The 14818-nt window shown below is 47.2% G+C and overlaps 1 protein-coding gene across 1 annotated transcript in view; it reads right to left on the bottom strand.

Annotated features, from left to right (window-relative positions):
- Positions 1-14818, bottom strand: part of LOC121277230 (FRAS1-related extracellular matrix protein 1-like) — a 391688-nt gene that overhangs the window by 360362 nt on the left and 16508 nt on the right. The window contains exon 2 of the mRNA XM_041186416.1: positions 5526-5620. Within this exon, the coding sequence (XP_041042350.1) occupies positions 5526-5620 (95 nt within the window). The remainder of the gene's footprint in view (positions 1-5525; positions 5621-14818) is intronic.

The raw sequence follows: 14818 nt of genomic DNA, 5'->3' as shown, positions 1-14818 counted from the left end.
TTAAAAACCAAAACTGAAAGCAGCAGATTTAGAACAGATTATTGGAACTTTTTGGAACAGTTAATCGAGATTTTAACACACTAATGTGAATTAAAGGAGGTATTTTTTAAATCAGTGACATGGAACTTTGCCCACAGCCTACATGTTTTCAGACAACCTTTCCCCCAGATTGAAGCATTGTAGATCAAAGTTCTTTACCTAGAATCCCCACAAGCCAGTCCCATCTTACTTCGCCATGCAAATATGCCAGGCGCTGAGTCAGATGGCAGTCAGGCATTCATACAGAAAGGCAGAGAAAGTCAAAGGAGAAGTTTCTGTTCTCATCTCCATTTTTAGAGCTGCAATGATACACTTGCCCACCCTCTCATGGTCAGGCAATAGAATGCTGTACAAGTAGATTAACTGAGAGGGATAAAACATCATTGCTACAGTTGCATGTTTGATTGCCCTGGTATATCCTTCCTACCGTCTATTGTGAAAAAGGTTCAGTGATGCTCATTCTCTGGTCTTTCATCAGACTTTTGCTAAATGCTAACATTTGAACTCAAGAACAGAAAAACCATATCTTTCTGATTAGATTTCAGAAAATCACTCAAGGTATCAATACAAAATCCTAAGGGAGAACTTTCTGTATGTTGGGCGGGCCGGTTGGGAGTGGGTGCAGAGCTGATCGCCGCCCGCTATCCTCCGCACAGCCGTTTTACGTGGGCAGGCCTTCAGCGTGATTTGCGGCTCCCGAGGACAGCAGGAGGGGGGGCAGTGGGACTGCAATGACCGCCGGGTCCAATGGCAACCCGGCAGCCAGTTTAAAGAGCGCGCAGGCAGCCTGCCAAAGACTGGCAACGATGGCCAGCAGAGGGGCTCCCAAGACCACTGTTGGGGAGCAGGCCAGGTAGGAAGGCAGGTCGGCGGGGCACTGTGCCCCCTGATTCTCAAGTGAGTGCCTTGCTGCTCTCCTCTCCAGCATGAAATCCTCGTGCCAAGGGACGGGAGGAGGAGGTCCCCCCACATGACAAAATGTGCCTGGGAGGAGGTGGCAGAAAGGGTCAGTGCACACGATGTGGTGGAAAGCACCTGGGTTCAGTGCCACAGGCGCTTCAATGACCTGTTGCGATCGGGAAGGGTGAATACCGTATTAGCATGGGTCACTTATCACAGCAGTTAGGTTGGCCACCCAGCCCACCCACCACACACAACTCTAAGTGCAGTTACTGCATTGAATCATTCACGGCACGTGACCTTCACTGGGTGGGCCAGCATTTATTGCCCATGCCTAGTTCACCCTGTGTTGAGCTGGCTTCTGCATCCACTGCATGTGGTACACTTACACCCACAATACTGTTTTGAGGGGCGACCACAAGGATCTGTATCTAGGTGCAGTGCTGGAACGCCGAAACATTTCAAAGTCAGGATGCTGACTGACTGGAAGGGGAACTTCCAGGTGACAGGGCACCCATCCATCCTTGATGTTCTACTTGGTAGTGCTTCCTTGCTTTGAGAGGTCATACAGTGTGGGTGGAGGCAGCATCTGGGCAAGGGGGTCAGCCCTGGCTGCTTGGTGTGAGTGTACGGCGGCTTCAGAGTCACAATTCACATCAGCCCTGCAGTGTTTCACTCAGGTGGGGGATGGCAGGGATGCAACGGCAATCCAGGCGCATCATCAGCCACTGACCAAGCGTATGCCTGGTCCCCAGCAGTCACCTGACTGCCGACTCCATGGGCACTCTCTGTCTCTGTCTACACCTCAAGACACTAGCCGATGATCTAATCCCCACTAAGGTGCTAGTATCTGCGCTGGTGCCTGCCTGGCTGAGATGGTGTGATGCTGGTGCTTGTAAGTCGTCAGGGCCCTCAGGCGTTAGTGGCCTTTTCAGGAGAAGACCACACACAATAACTCTAAGCAGATGCGGACTGGCGGAGGGCAGGCACAGTTGGTGATTCTTACCAGATACGAGCAGGAGGCTCTTGAGCTGGACCCAGGTCAACCAGCAGCAGTGAGGTTGGGGTGCCAGAGGGAGGTAAAAGTACCATGCACTGAGATCACAGTGTCTGTCCTTGCAACCATTCCAGTGTCGACTGGTTAGTGAATTCAGCATCCAACATGGGTTTCCCATAGATTATGGAAGGAGGAGTGCATCCTGATCCGGGGGCCAGGCATGCACATTAAGAGTGTCATGACTTCAACGAATCAAATGTCCTTGTTCTTCCTTTTAGCCTCACCAGTGCACGCCCGAAACGAGGAGGCAGAGGGCCCGCCACTAACGCCTGAGGGCCCTGACGACTTACAAGCACCAGCATCACACCATCTCAGCCAGGCAGGCACCAGCGCAGATACCAGCACCTCAGTGGGGATTAGATCATCGGCTAGTGTCTTGAGGTGTAGACAGAGACAGAGAGTGCCCATGGAGTCGGCAGTCAGGTGACTGCTGGGGACCAGGCATACGCTTGGTCGGTGGCTGATGATGCGCCTCTGGGGTCATCCCTGAGGCAGCAGATGCTGGAAGTCCAGCAGGGTCTGCGGGAGGATCCGGCGGAGATACATGAGGCAATGCATGCCATGGTCTCCACGATGGAGGAGTCCATGCAGAGCATCAGCAATGCATTGACCCTCATGGCCGAGTGCAAAGAGAGAGTGGCGACTCTCAAGGAGAGGCACCTCCAGGAGAACAAGTAGAGCTTCCTGGGCAAAAACAAAAATACCTGGAAAAACTCAGCAAGTCTGACAACATCTGCGGAGAGGAACACAGTTAACGTTTCGAGTCTGTATGATTCTTCAACAAAACTAAGGAAAAATAGAAAAGGGCTTCCTGGGGATGTGTTCAGACCTGCAAGCCCTTACAGTGGTGTTGACCTCAGCTGGTTGGTGTTGACCTCAGCTGGTCAGTGTCAGTGTGGGAGATGGATTGGGCACCCAGTGTCCCAGCTAGGTGCCCATCCATCAATGGTGAGCAGGGAGGTCCAAAGCGACCTCACATTGGCACACGGCTGCTTGTCATCTCTGTGGGCTCCTCTCAGGGCAGTCCGGATGCGGCCAGCAGCTCCTCCACCCCTCTGCCAGTGACCGTGGGATCCAATGAGGCTGCGGCAACTGGGGAGATGCCAGCCATGCCACTGGCTGCTCCCTCCCAGCTGGGGACATCACAGGCTACACAGGCCAGAGGACGCCTGTCAAGGTCATTAAGGCCAACAGGACAACAGAGTGAGCAGGCTGTATCGAATGCCAGTTCCAGCGAGGGGGTAGCACCTAGACATAGCACCCAAAAATGTAAGCATAAGGCACCTTAGGCACACCACTAGCTTCTCACTGGTGGTTTTATGTCGCCCTGGTATTAGTTGATTGTTATTCGGTGTGCAGCTCAACACCTGTGAATGAAGTTCCTTTTCTGTTTTGTTTTGTGAAATCTTTGAATGCTTTAGTTGTGAACATGGCTGAGGGCAATTCTTTACACATGACCTGAGCAGTCCAGGCATCGGAAGCGCCTCTTGAGAAGACCAATGGTTTTCTCTACCACAGCCCTTGTGGAGGCATGGCTCCTATTGTACCGCTGTTCAGTCTCTGTTCTCGAATGGCGGAGGGGCATCATGAGCCACCTTTTGAGGGGATAGCCCTTGTCACCCAGCAGCCATCCACCCAGCCAGGCTGAAGCACTGAAGAGCCTCAGTACCGAAGAGCCTCAGCACCTGGGAGTGTCTCAGGATGTATGCGTCATGGGAGCTGCTTGGGTACCTTGCACAGGCTTGCAGAATCTGCATCCTATGGTCACACACTATCTGCACGTTTATGGAGTGGAATCCCTTCCTGTTGACAAAGGCACCGTGCTCACCACTGGCGCCTTGATGGCCACATGTGTGCAGTCGATTGCACCCTGGATGCGGGGGAACCCAGCAATCGCTGCAAAGCCTCTGTCTGGACTTGTCCCAGTGGTAGTGAATTAAGGTCAATGCATGCCTGAACAGAACGTCTGTCACCAGCTTGACACAACTGTGGACAGGTGACTGGAAGGCTCTACATAGATCACCCACCGATCCCTGGAAAGAGCTGGAGGCATAGAAGTTGAGGGCAGCCGTGACCTTCAATGCCACTGACATGGGGTGCCCACCCACACAGTTGGTGCTGATCTCAGGGCCTATCATCTGACAAATGGAGGTCACTTGCCTCCCTTGAGAGACGGAACCTCCTTCAGCACTGCACCTCAGACATATTGAGGTAGCTGTTTCGCCACCTGTAAACCCTGGCAGAAGGATAGTGGCATGCTCTGCGGCCCCTTCTGCCTTGGACCTCCTGTTGCCCCTGCATCTTGTGCCTGCGCTGTCCTCCCACAGGCGGCTCCTCTGGAGGCCGAATATGGACTCCTGGCCTCTTCCCACTTCTAGCCCTCTCTTCCTCCTCAGGGGAGGTGCCTCCAGTGGATAGCACAACTCCCATTCCCAGGGTAAGGGAAGGCTGCCTGAAACCAGCAAGGCCAAGAATAATGTTTCCTCCAGAGTCCCGACCTGAAGCCAGTTATTCCTGTACAAGCAGCTGTGAAGAGGTTTGAAGTTCTCCTGTTCACATAAGCTAGTGGCAGTAAGTTTAAAAATTAAATGTCTAACGAATAACACTCGTGAGCCCACTTGCCCCTCTTATCCTGCCCATGGATGAGGGTTTTAAAAATGTGGCCCACCCGCCTGCCCATTGCACCCGTGCGACTCTCTGAAGATCACACAGGCTCCGAAAAATCTCCGTATACTAATGCCTCAAGGGTCTTAAGCGGCCCATTAATTAATGGCAGGCGCGCATCGGAGCTCCTGGCACGCCCGCCCACCAAAATATTGCAATGGCACACGGTGAGGTCGGGACACATGCCCAACATCACTGCACGTCATTTTATGCGTCGGCATGCTGGGCCCGCCCCCACACGCCAACATCAAAATTCTGGCTCTAGACTTTCTGATTAATGCTACTTTTGATGCTGATGAGAAAGTCTAGGGCCAGGATTTTACATTGGTGGGTTGGGCTCAGTGGGAGCAGGCAGCCGCGGAGCACTACCTGTGCAGGCTGGGGGAGGAGGGAGAGTCAGGTCCAGGACCCTTTTGTGCGCGATCTCTCTGAGGCATGGAGCTGCCTCAGGGAGGTTGAAGTGCTTTTAAAAGATATATATATATAAAGACAAATATATATAAGTAAAAATTTAATTAAACACTTCCCCTCATGTGACTGTGTCGCATGAGATGGGACATGTCTTTATTTTCAAAATAAAGTTTTTATGTTATCAGTATTAGTTTCCTAAAAACCATGAAGACCGTGTGGCCTTTTCCCCTGCCCGCCAACTGTTAGGTGCGGCCAACTCCGACACGTGCCCACCGATCGAAATATCATGGGACAGCGCGATGATGTCAGGACACACGCCCAACATCATCACGCGTCATTTTATGTTCCAGCGTGTTGGGCGTGCACTCGCACGCCAAATGTAAAATTCTGTCCTAGGTTTAGTTTTCCTTCTGAATAGCCAGATCTCTTTTTCCCACTACTACTTCTCACTTGCCTGTAAAGTCTCAGCATGACTTGGTCTTCATCCAGAATTGGACAACCGTTGTGAGTATATTTCACTTCATTGGCTAGGAAATGGCAATCAAAAACCTGAAAGATTTTTCACAGGGTAAACATAAATGGATCTGGAATTCTTTCATAACATTCAGTTTATAAAAATATCCCTGTGGTTTCAAAGTGTTCAACATCTGAGTGACTCATTTATTCATATCCTAAATATTTCTTAGTGATCTTTGCATCAATTAGTGTAGAAAAAATTATTAAAGCAAACACAATAAAAAGATTAAAGTAAACCACTGGATTGCACAATGATATGGCGATATTACCCAAGACAATACTTGTAGGCAGGCACATGAGCACATTGGTACATTATTTTTCATCACTATGTTAAAAACATGTATATATGCACATATATATTTATTAATGGGCAGAAATCATAAAACTTTACACCACAGAAGGAGGTCAGTCAACTAACAGAATGTTGTTATGACTCTAAAAGAACTATCCACAACCCAGTTCCTGTGGCCTTTCCCTTTATTTTTAAATTTTCTTTTACAAATATTTATCCACTTTCCTTTCAAAATCTGTTATAGTTTCTGCTTCACCCACTGTTCCTTATAACAACAACAGCAATTTGAATTTATATAACATAATTATTTAACCTTGTAAAAACATCCCAAGACACTTCACAGGAGACGCTGAGCCACATAAAGAGATTATTTGGACTGGTGATAAAAAGCTTAGTCATAGAACCAGGTCTTAAGGAGTGTCTTAAAGGAGCAGAGAGATGTAGATAGATTTTGGAAGGGAATTCCAGAGTTTAGGGCATAAGGAGGTGAAAACAAAACCACCAGTTGTGGAGTGATAAAAATCAGGGATGCACAAGTGGCCAGAATTTGAAGAATGCAAAGATTTCAAGGGGCTGTAGGGCCTGGGGCAGTTATAAATGTAGGGAAGAAAATTTTAAAGTAGAGGCATTACCAGGCTGAGAGCTAGTGTAAATCAGTGAGCACCAGGGTATTCTAATATCTCTTAAGCTCCTGTTGAACATCTTTAGGACCAGAGACTTCAGCATATAATCGAGGCTAATCCTTCAAACAGCCTTGCTATCCGCAAATTGGCTGCTGTGTTTCCATACATTATAACAGTTACTATACTCCAAAAATAGTCATTTGGTAGTACAGCACTTCAGAATTTCTGAAAAAAAAAGACATGCTATCAAAGCTTTTCATCTTGCGCTCATTAGGACAGATTCGCAAAAATACCAATTGTAAAGCGCACAACAATTTATGCTGCATGAGATGATTTACGGATGCTAGAAGCTACACATATTCACACACAGTGCTGTCCTTTGCAGACAGAAGGAGCATGTCCAAGCATTGCGGCTTTTTCAACTAAACAAAAACTTGGGGACAGCCATTCCCTGGTTCATTCCCCAGAGCAATGCCTTGACCATTCAGAGCTACCTGGTTTGAATTTAAACAAAATTAAATGTTCTCTGATGCACTGTCCATGGCAACACCTCTATAAAGCAGAGTCCATTTACAAACCAATCAGCACTCTCCTCTCATACACTTCAAAAAGTATCAGTTGTGAAATCCTGTCGGACATCCTGAGGTCCTGAAAGACATTTCTAAGAATGGTTTCTTCCTTCGTCTTGCATAGCCTCCACAAACTAACTCATTGGAAAGTTTTAAGAAATATTTTGGACCGTAATATCTGGAATGTGAGGGACAGAAAAAATAGACATTTTTCATAATAGTACTAGTTGATCTCCTACAACAGTGCACAAATCAGGGCCAATTTTAACTTCAAGCAGACACTGAACAGCCTTAGTGATAAGTCAAGCCATTTTAGTGGTCAGCTCTCATATTAATACACAATCACCGCTGCAATTCCAGACAGCTCGCAGTTTTGGAATGGCAAGAAATCTGGCAGCTCCAGCGTGCAGTCAAGCTGCAAATAATAAGGTGGGGTGGAGAAACAATCACAGGAGAATTGCTAGAAGGTTCAGCAATGGGTGGGCAGCCAGAAGGAGCTTTCATGCCCCACAAAAATATATTTTTAAAAAATTTAGTTTTGCCAATTTTTGAGCAGCCCCTTTAAGGATAACTGGTAAACCCATTCTAGACTTAAAATGTCTTGAATTTGTTTTGGATTTTATGTATGTCAAAGGGTGCTCATTTAAATATTGTAATGAGGTTCCCACCATATAGAGGCATAGAACATAGTCTTTTATCCCTTTGAACCTGTTCTTCCATTTAATTAGATCATGACTGAACTGTACCTCAAAATGGCATTTATCCACCTTTAATCCATATCCCTTGTTACAGAAAAGAACACAAGTGAAAGAAGCAAGAATAGATCATATAGTCCGTTAAGCCTACTTCGCCATTCAATACGTTCATAGCTGATCTTAGGCTTCAACTCCACTTCCCCGCCCGCTCTTCATATTCTTCGATTCCCTGAAAGGCCAAAAATCTCAGCCATAAATATAGTCAATGATGGAGCATCCACAAACCTCTGGATCCAAAGATTCACAAACTTCGAGTGAAGAAATTTCTCCTCATAAATGATCAACACCCTATCCTGAAACTGTGCCCATGTTCTAGATTCTCCAACTGGTTAAAACAACCTCTTAGTGTATACCTTCATGGCCCTTTAGAAGGGGATATGTTTCAATGAGATCGCCTCTCATTCTTCTATCAGCCTCTCGTCATATGATAACTCTCCCAACTCAGGGACCAATCTAGTGAATTTTTGCTGTACTGCTTTCAATGCATAAGCCCTTCCTTAAATATAGGGCTGCATTTTATGGGCCATCCGCGGATGGAAAAACAGGTGGGTAAGCCCATAAATTAGGGCATCATGCCATCAGCAACACACCCGCCATCAGTCCACCCAATAACACCACCCCCCACCATGATTTTACAAGTGACAGGGAAGCATCAGATAGGTCGCCAGCCCGTGGCCCAATTGAGGCCCTTAAGTGGGCAAATAATGTCCACCACCGCTCTGATATAATGGGTGGCAGGAGAGACCTGCACACAATGTGCAGCCCTGCAGGTTTAATCCTGTGGGCTACTGGTCAGTGAAAGGGAGGGTGCCTCCTTCCCAGGCTAGAGGCCGCCCCACCCCCAACAGTTTACCTCCCCAGGTCCTAACCCCCGTCCTGTCCAGGTCAATCGCTGAACGCCACTCCCTGTCCAACCTGCAGCACCAAAGAGTGACCATTGCTCCTGCTTGTTGCTGTGGATGTGCTGAGTTGCTGGCCTACAATTGGTCAGCAGCTCTATGAGGCGGGACTCATGGAGGCAGAGAGAAGTTCCGCCTTATACTAATTAAAGGGCGATTTTCCAAAAAATGAAAGTGGAATGAGGCAGCTAAGTGGAGGTGGGCTGGGGTGTGGGGAGCCCACGCTCAATGTGAAATCCAGCCCATGGAGACCAAAACGCACACAGTATTCTGGGTGTGGTCTCACCAAAGCTCTGCAAGATTTCTTTACTCCTATACTCCAATCCCCTTGCAATAAAGACAGACATGCCATTTGCCCTCCTCATTGCTTGCTGTACTTGCATGTTAATTTTGTGCTCCTTGTACAAGTCTCTCTGAACATCAAAAATTATAAAAATTAAAATGCTTTAAAATTATGCTTTTCTATTCTTACAACCAAAGTGAATAACTCACACTTCCCACTTTATACTCCATCTGCCACTTTATTAACCTGTTTATATCTGTTTGCAGCCTCTCGGTCTTCCGCATAATTTAAATATTCTATTAGCAAACCTAGATACATTGGCCCAGACCTCCCGTTCCCCGAAGGGTTATACCCTGGAGGTGCCCAGATGTGCAGGGGTTCCCCTCAGAAGTCCCCAAGCAAGGATTACATGGGAATTGCACAGGAAGTTTCAACTTCCATTGGACAATTACCCAGCATCTGGAACACTCCAAAACTCAATTTTGAATCGGAGACTCCAGATGGTTCCAACTTTCTTAGTAGAATAGAACAAAAACAAAGAACAAAGAAAAGTACAACACAGGAACAGGCCCTTCGGCCCTCCAAGCCTGTGCCGATCATATTGCCTGTCAAACTAAAACATTTTGCACTTCCAGGGTCCGTATCCCTCTATTCCCATCCTATTCATGTATTTGTCAAGCTGCCTCTTACATACACACCACTATCATACCAGCTTCCACCACCTCCTCTGGCAGCGAATTCCAGACACTCACTACCCTCTGCGTAAAAAACTTGCCCCGCACATCTCCTCTAAAGTTTTCTCCTCTCACCTTAAATCTACGTCCCCTAGTAATTGATCCTTCTACCCTGGGAAAAAGCTTCTGACTATCTACTCTGTCCATGCCACTCATAATTTTGTAAACTTCTGTCACGTCGCCCCTCAATCTCCGTCGCTCTAGTGAGAACAATCCGAGTTTCTCCAATCTCTCCTCATAGCTAATAACCTCCAGACCAGGCAGCATCCTGGTAAACCTCCTCTGCACCCTCTCTAATGCCTCCATATCCTTCTGGTAATGTGGCGACCAGAATTGTACGCAATATTCCAAGTGTGGCGTAACCAAGGTTCTGTACAGCTGCAGCATGACTTCCCAGCTCTTATACTCAATACCCCTGCCGATGAAGGCAAGCATGCCATATGCCTTCCTGACTACCTTATCCACCTACATTGCCATTTTCAGTGACCTGTGGACCTGTACACCCAGATCCCTCTGCCCGTCGATGCACTTAAGGGTTCTGCATTTACTGCATAATTTCTACCTGTATTAGACCTTCCAAAATGCATTACCTGGCATTTGTCCGGATTAAGCTCCATCTGCCATTTCTCTGCCCAAGTCTCCAAATGATCTATATCCCGTTATATCCTTTGACAATCCTCTTCACTATCTGCAACTCCTCCAACCTTAGTGTCGTCTGCAAACTTATTAATTAGCCCAGTTACATTTTCCTCCAAATCATTTACGTATACTACAAACGGCAAAGATCCCAGCACTGATCCCTGCGGAACACCCCTGGTCATAGCTCTCCATTCAGAAAAGCACCTTTCCACTGCTATCCTCTGTCTTCTATGACCAAGCCAATTCTGTATCCATGGTGCCAGCTCACCTCTGATCCTGTGTGACTTTACCTTCTGTACCAATCTGCCATAAGGGTCCTTGTCAAAGTCCTTACTGAAATCCATGTAGATAACATCCACTGCCCTTCCATCGTCGATCATCTTTGTCACTTCCTCAAAAAACTCGAGCAAGTTAGTGAGACATGACCTCCCCTTCACAAAACCATGCTGCCCCTCACTAATACGCCCATTTGCTTCCAAATGATAGTAAATCCTGTCACGAAGAATCTTCTCCAATAATTTCCCCACCACTGACGTAAGGCTCACCGGACTGTAATTTTCTGGATTATCCCTGCTATCCTTCTTAAACAATGGAACAACATTGGCCATTCTCCAGTCCTCTGGGACCTCACCCGTAGCCAGTGAGGATACAAAGATATCTGTCAGGGCCCCAGCAATCTCCTCCCTTGCCTCCTTCAGTACTCTGGGGTAGATCCCATCTGGCCCTGGGGACTTAGCCACCTCAATGTTCTTCAAGATGCCTAACACCTCTTTTTTGATCTCAACATGATCCAGGCTATCTACACACTCTTCACCAGACAAATCAACAGCTAATTCCTTCTCTTTGCTGAATACTGATGAGAAGTACTCACTTATTATCTCTCCCACTTCTTCTGGCTCCACACACAAATTCCCAACTCTGTCCCTGAGTGGGCCTACCCTTTCCCTGGCTACCCTCTTGCTTTTTACATATGTATAAAAGGCCTTGAGATTTTCTTAATCCTGGTTGCCTATGACTTTTCATGACCCCTTTTAGACATCCTGACTCCTTGATTAAGTTTCTTCTTACTTTCTTTATATTTTCCACGGGCTTCATCTGTTCCCAGCCTTCTAGCCATTACAAATGCTTCCCTTTTCTTTTTGACTAATCTCACAATATCCTCCGTTATCCAAGGTTCCTGAAACTTGCCATATTTATCCTTCAAACTAGCAGGAACATGCCGGTCCTGAATTCTTATCAACTGACCTTTGAAAGCCCCTCCACTGTCAGTTGTTGATTTGCCCTCAAACATCCACCTCCAGTCTAGATTCCTCAGTTCCAGCCTAATATTGTTATAATTAGCATTCGCCCAATTAAGCACCTTAACTGAAGGACTCCTGTTATCCTTATCCACCAGTACCTTGAAACTTACTGAAATATGGTCACTTTTCCTGAAATACTCCCCTATCGAAATTTCGACCACCTGGCCGGGTTCATTCCCTTATACCAGGTCCAGTATTGCCCCTTCCCTAGTTGAACTATCTACATATTGTCTCAGGAAGCTTTACTGGTTGCACCTTACAATTTCTGCACCATCCAAACCCCTAGCACCAAGTGACTCCCAATCAATATAGGGAAAGTTAAAATCACCCACCACAACAACCCTATTGCTTTTACATCTTTCCAAAATCTGCCTAAATAACTGTTCCTCAATCTCCCACCAGCAATTGGGAGGCCTATGATAAACTCCCAACATCGTGACTGCACCCTTCCTATTCCGGAGCTCTAACCATATTGTCTCGCTGCATGAGCCCTCTGAGGAGTCCTCCTGTTGTACAGCTGTGATGTTCTCCTTAACCAGCAGTGCAACTCCCCCACCTCTTCTACATCCCTCTCTATCCTGCCTGAAACATCTAAATCCTGGAATGTTTATCTGCCAATCCTGTCCATCCTTCAACCAAGTCTCTGTAATAGCAATAACATCATAATGCCAAGTACTAATCCAAGCTCTAAGCTCATCTGCCTTGCCTGTTATACTTCTCATATTTAAATAATTGCATTTCAGACCCCCAGTCCCACTGTGTTCAGTAATTTCTCCCTGCCTGCTCTTCCTCTTAGTCCTACTGGCCATATTCACTAGTTCCCAGTCGTTTATTTCACTAAATGAGTACTTCTCATCAGTATTCACCAAAGAGAAGGACTTAGCGGTCAATTTGTCTAGGGAAGAGTGTGTAGATAGCCTGGATCATGTTGAGATCAAAAAAGAGAGGTTAGGCATCTTGAAGAATATTGAGGTGGATTAGTCCCCAGGGCCAGATGGGATGCTGACCTATTGCTCTGGACCCCCCCCCCATCCCCCCGCCATACTAGGTTTAGACCCTCCCGAGTGACATTAGCAAACCTTGCAGCCAGGATATTGGTGTCCCTCCAGTTTAGATGCAACCCAACCTTCTTGTGCAGGTCCCACCTGCCCCAGAAGAGATCCCAATGATCCAGATATCAGAAACCCTCCCTTCTACACCATCTGTTCAGCCACATGTTTAGCTGCACTATCTTCCTATTTCTAGCCTCACTGGCACGTAGCACGGGGAGTAATCCTGAGATTACAACCCTAGAGGTCCTGTTCTTTAACTTTCTGCCTAACCCCCTGAACTCCCGCTGCAGGACCTCATCACTCTTCCTGCCTATGTCGTTAGTACCAATGTGTACCACGACCTCTGGCTGTTCCGTTACCCATGAAAGGTTAAAAGGATTAAAACCACTTCTAACTCCTGGCTAACTATAATACTGACCACCTCCCCACTCCCTACTGGAGCCCCCGACTAAACCTGGCAACATGACTTCACTCCCTGAGCCCCCGACCCCCTGACTAACTCCTACACCACGACACCGCCTAGACTACCTGACAATCCCCCAGACTCCCAACTACACCCCGATCCCCCGGCTACACTGTGACACCCTGACTACCCCCGAACACCAGATTACCCTCCCTACCGCTGATTATCCCCCCAACCAACCTGAACACCCAACTACCCTGCCCACGCCCCAAACCATCCCTGACTACCGAACTACACTCCCATTCCCCTAACCACTTAACGCCCCACCCCATAACTACCAACTACCCAACTACACCCAAACCCCCCGATACTGCCTAACCATGCAGCCACCTCCCCACCCCTTAACTACATCCACCCCAACTATACCCAATTCCCTCGCAACCCTGACTCACCCGCTCCCCCCTGCCACCATGACCCCCCTTTCATGACCTGTCGTAACCCCTCACCCATTAACCTTACATACTTACCTTCTCTCCAAGTTTGTCAAAGTGGCTGGCACATTTAACTTACCGGTTTACTGTGATTAGATCTAAAACATTTAGCTCTATTTGTGCCGCTAGTTCATTTATCTTGTTGTGAATGCTTTGCACATTCAAATAAAGAGCCTTTATTTTCAGATTTTTCCTACTGTTCCCTGCATGGACCTTACTTGCTGATGCACAATTACTGTTAAACTCTTTGTCCCTTCCTGTCCCACTCTGCTTGTTTTTACTCACATCGCTACACTGTTCTGTTGCCTCCACTTTTCTCATTGGGTTTCTAAATCTCCCTTCACCGGAACAGTGATATAGTTCCAAGTCTGGATGATGTGCGGCTTGGAGGAGAACTTTCAGTTGGTGGTGTTCCCATGCTCTGCTGCCCTGTTCTTCTGGGTGGCAACGGAAATGGATTTGGAAGCTGCTGTTGAAGGAGTCTTGGTGAGTGCATCTTGTGGATGGTAACACTGTTGTCACTGTGTCGGTGGCAGAGGAAATGCTTAAGGTGACAAATGAGGATCCAATAAAGCAGGCTACTTCATCCTGGATGGTGTCAAGTTTCTTGAGTTTTGCTGGAGCTGCACTCATCCAGGCAAGTGGAACATATTCCATCACATTCCTGATTTGTGCCTTGTAAATGGTGGAGGGGCTTTGGGGAGTCAGGAGGCCAGTTTCTCACCTGCTCTTGTAGCCACAGTATTTATATGGCTGGTCCAGTTCAGTTTCTGGCCAATTGTAACCCCAAGGATGTTGACAGTGATGTTAATGCCATTGAAAGTCAAGGGGAGACGGTTAGATCCTGTATTGTTGGAGATGGTCATTGCCTGGCACTTGTGTGCTCTCTATGTTACTTGCCACTTATCAGCTCAATTTTGAATATTGTCCAGGTCATGCTGCACATGGATAAGGCCTTCTTTAGGGGAACTGCTAATAATGATGAATATTGTGCAATTATCTAGGCCTACCCGGAGGTCTCCAGTCTACCATTGGGAGGCCATCTCCAGGCTGCTAAACTCACTCCCTATGCCTCTAGGAACCTGGAGGCCAACTAGAAAATCCAGGGCCTCCATTAACAGACCAACTGAAATACTACAGATGTTGGAAATCTGAAATAAATATAGAAAATGCTATAAGTACTCAGAAGA

The sequence above is a fragment of the Carcharodon carcharias genome, chromosome 4 (genome assembly GCF_017639515.1).
Source record: "Carcharodon carcharias isolate sCarCar2 chromosome 4, sCarCar2.pri, whole genome shotgun sequence".
Classification (NCBI taxonomy): domain Eukaryota; kingdom Metazoa; phylum Chordata; class Chondrichthyes; order Lamniformes; family Lamnidae; genus Carcharodon; species Carcharodon carcharias.
This window is presented reverse-complemented; position numbering and strand designations above follow the sequence as displayed.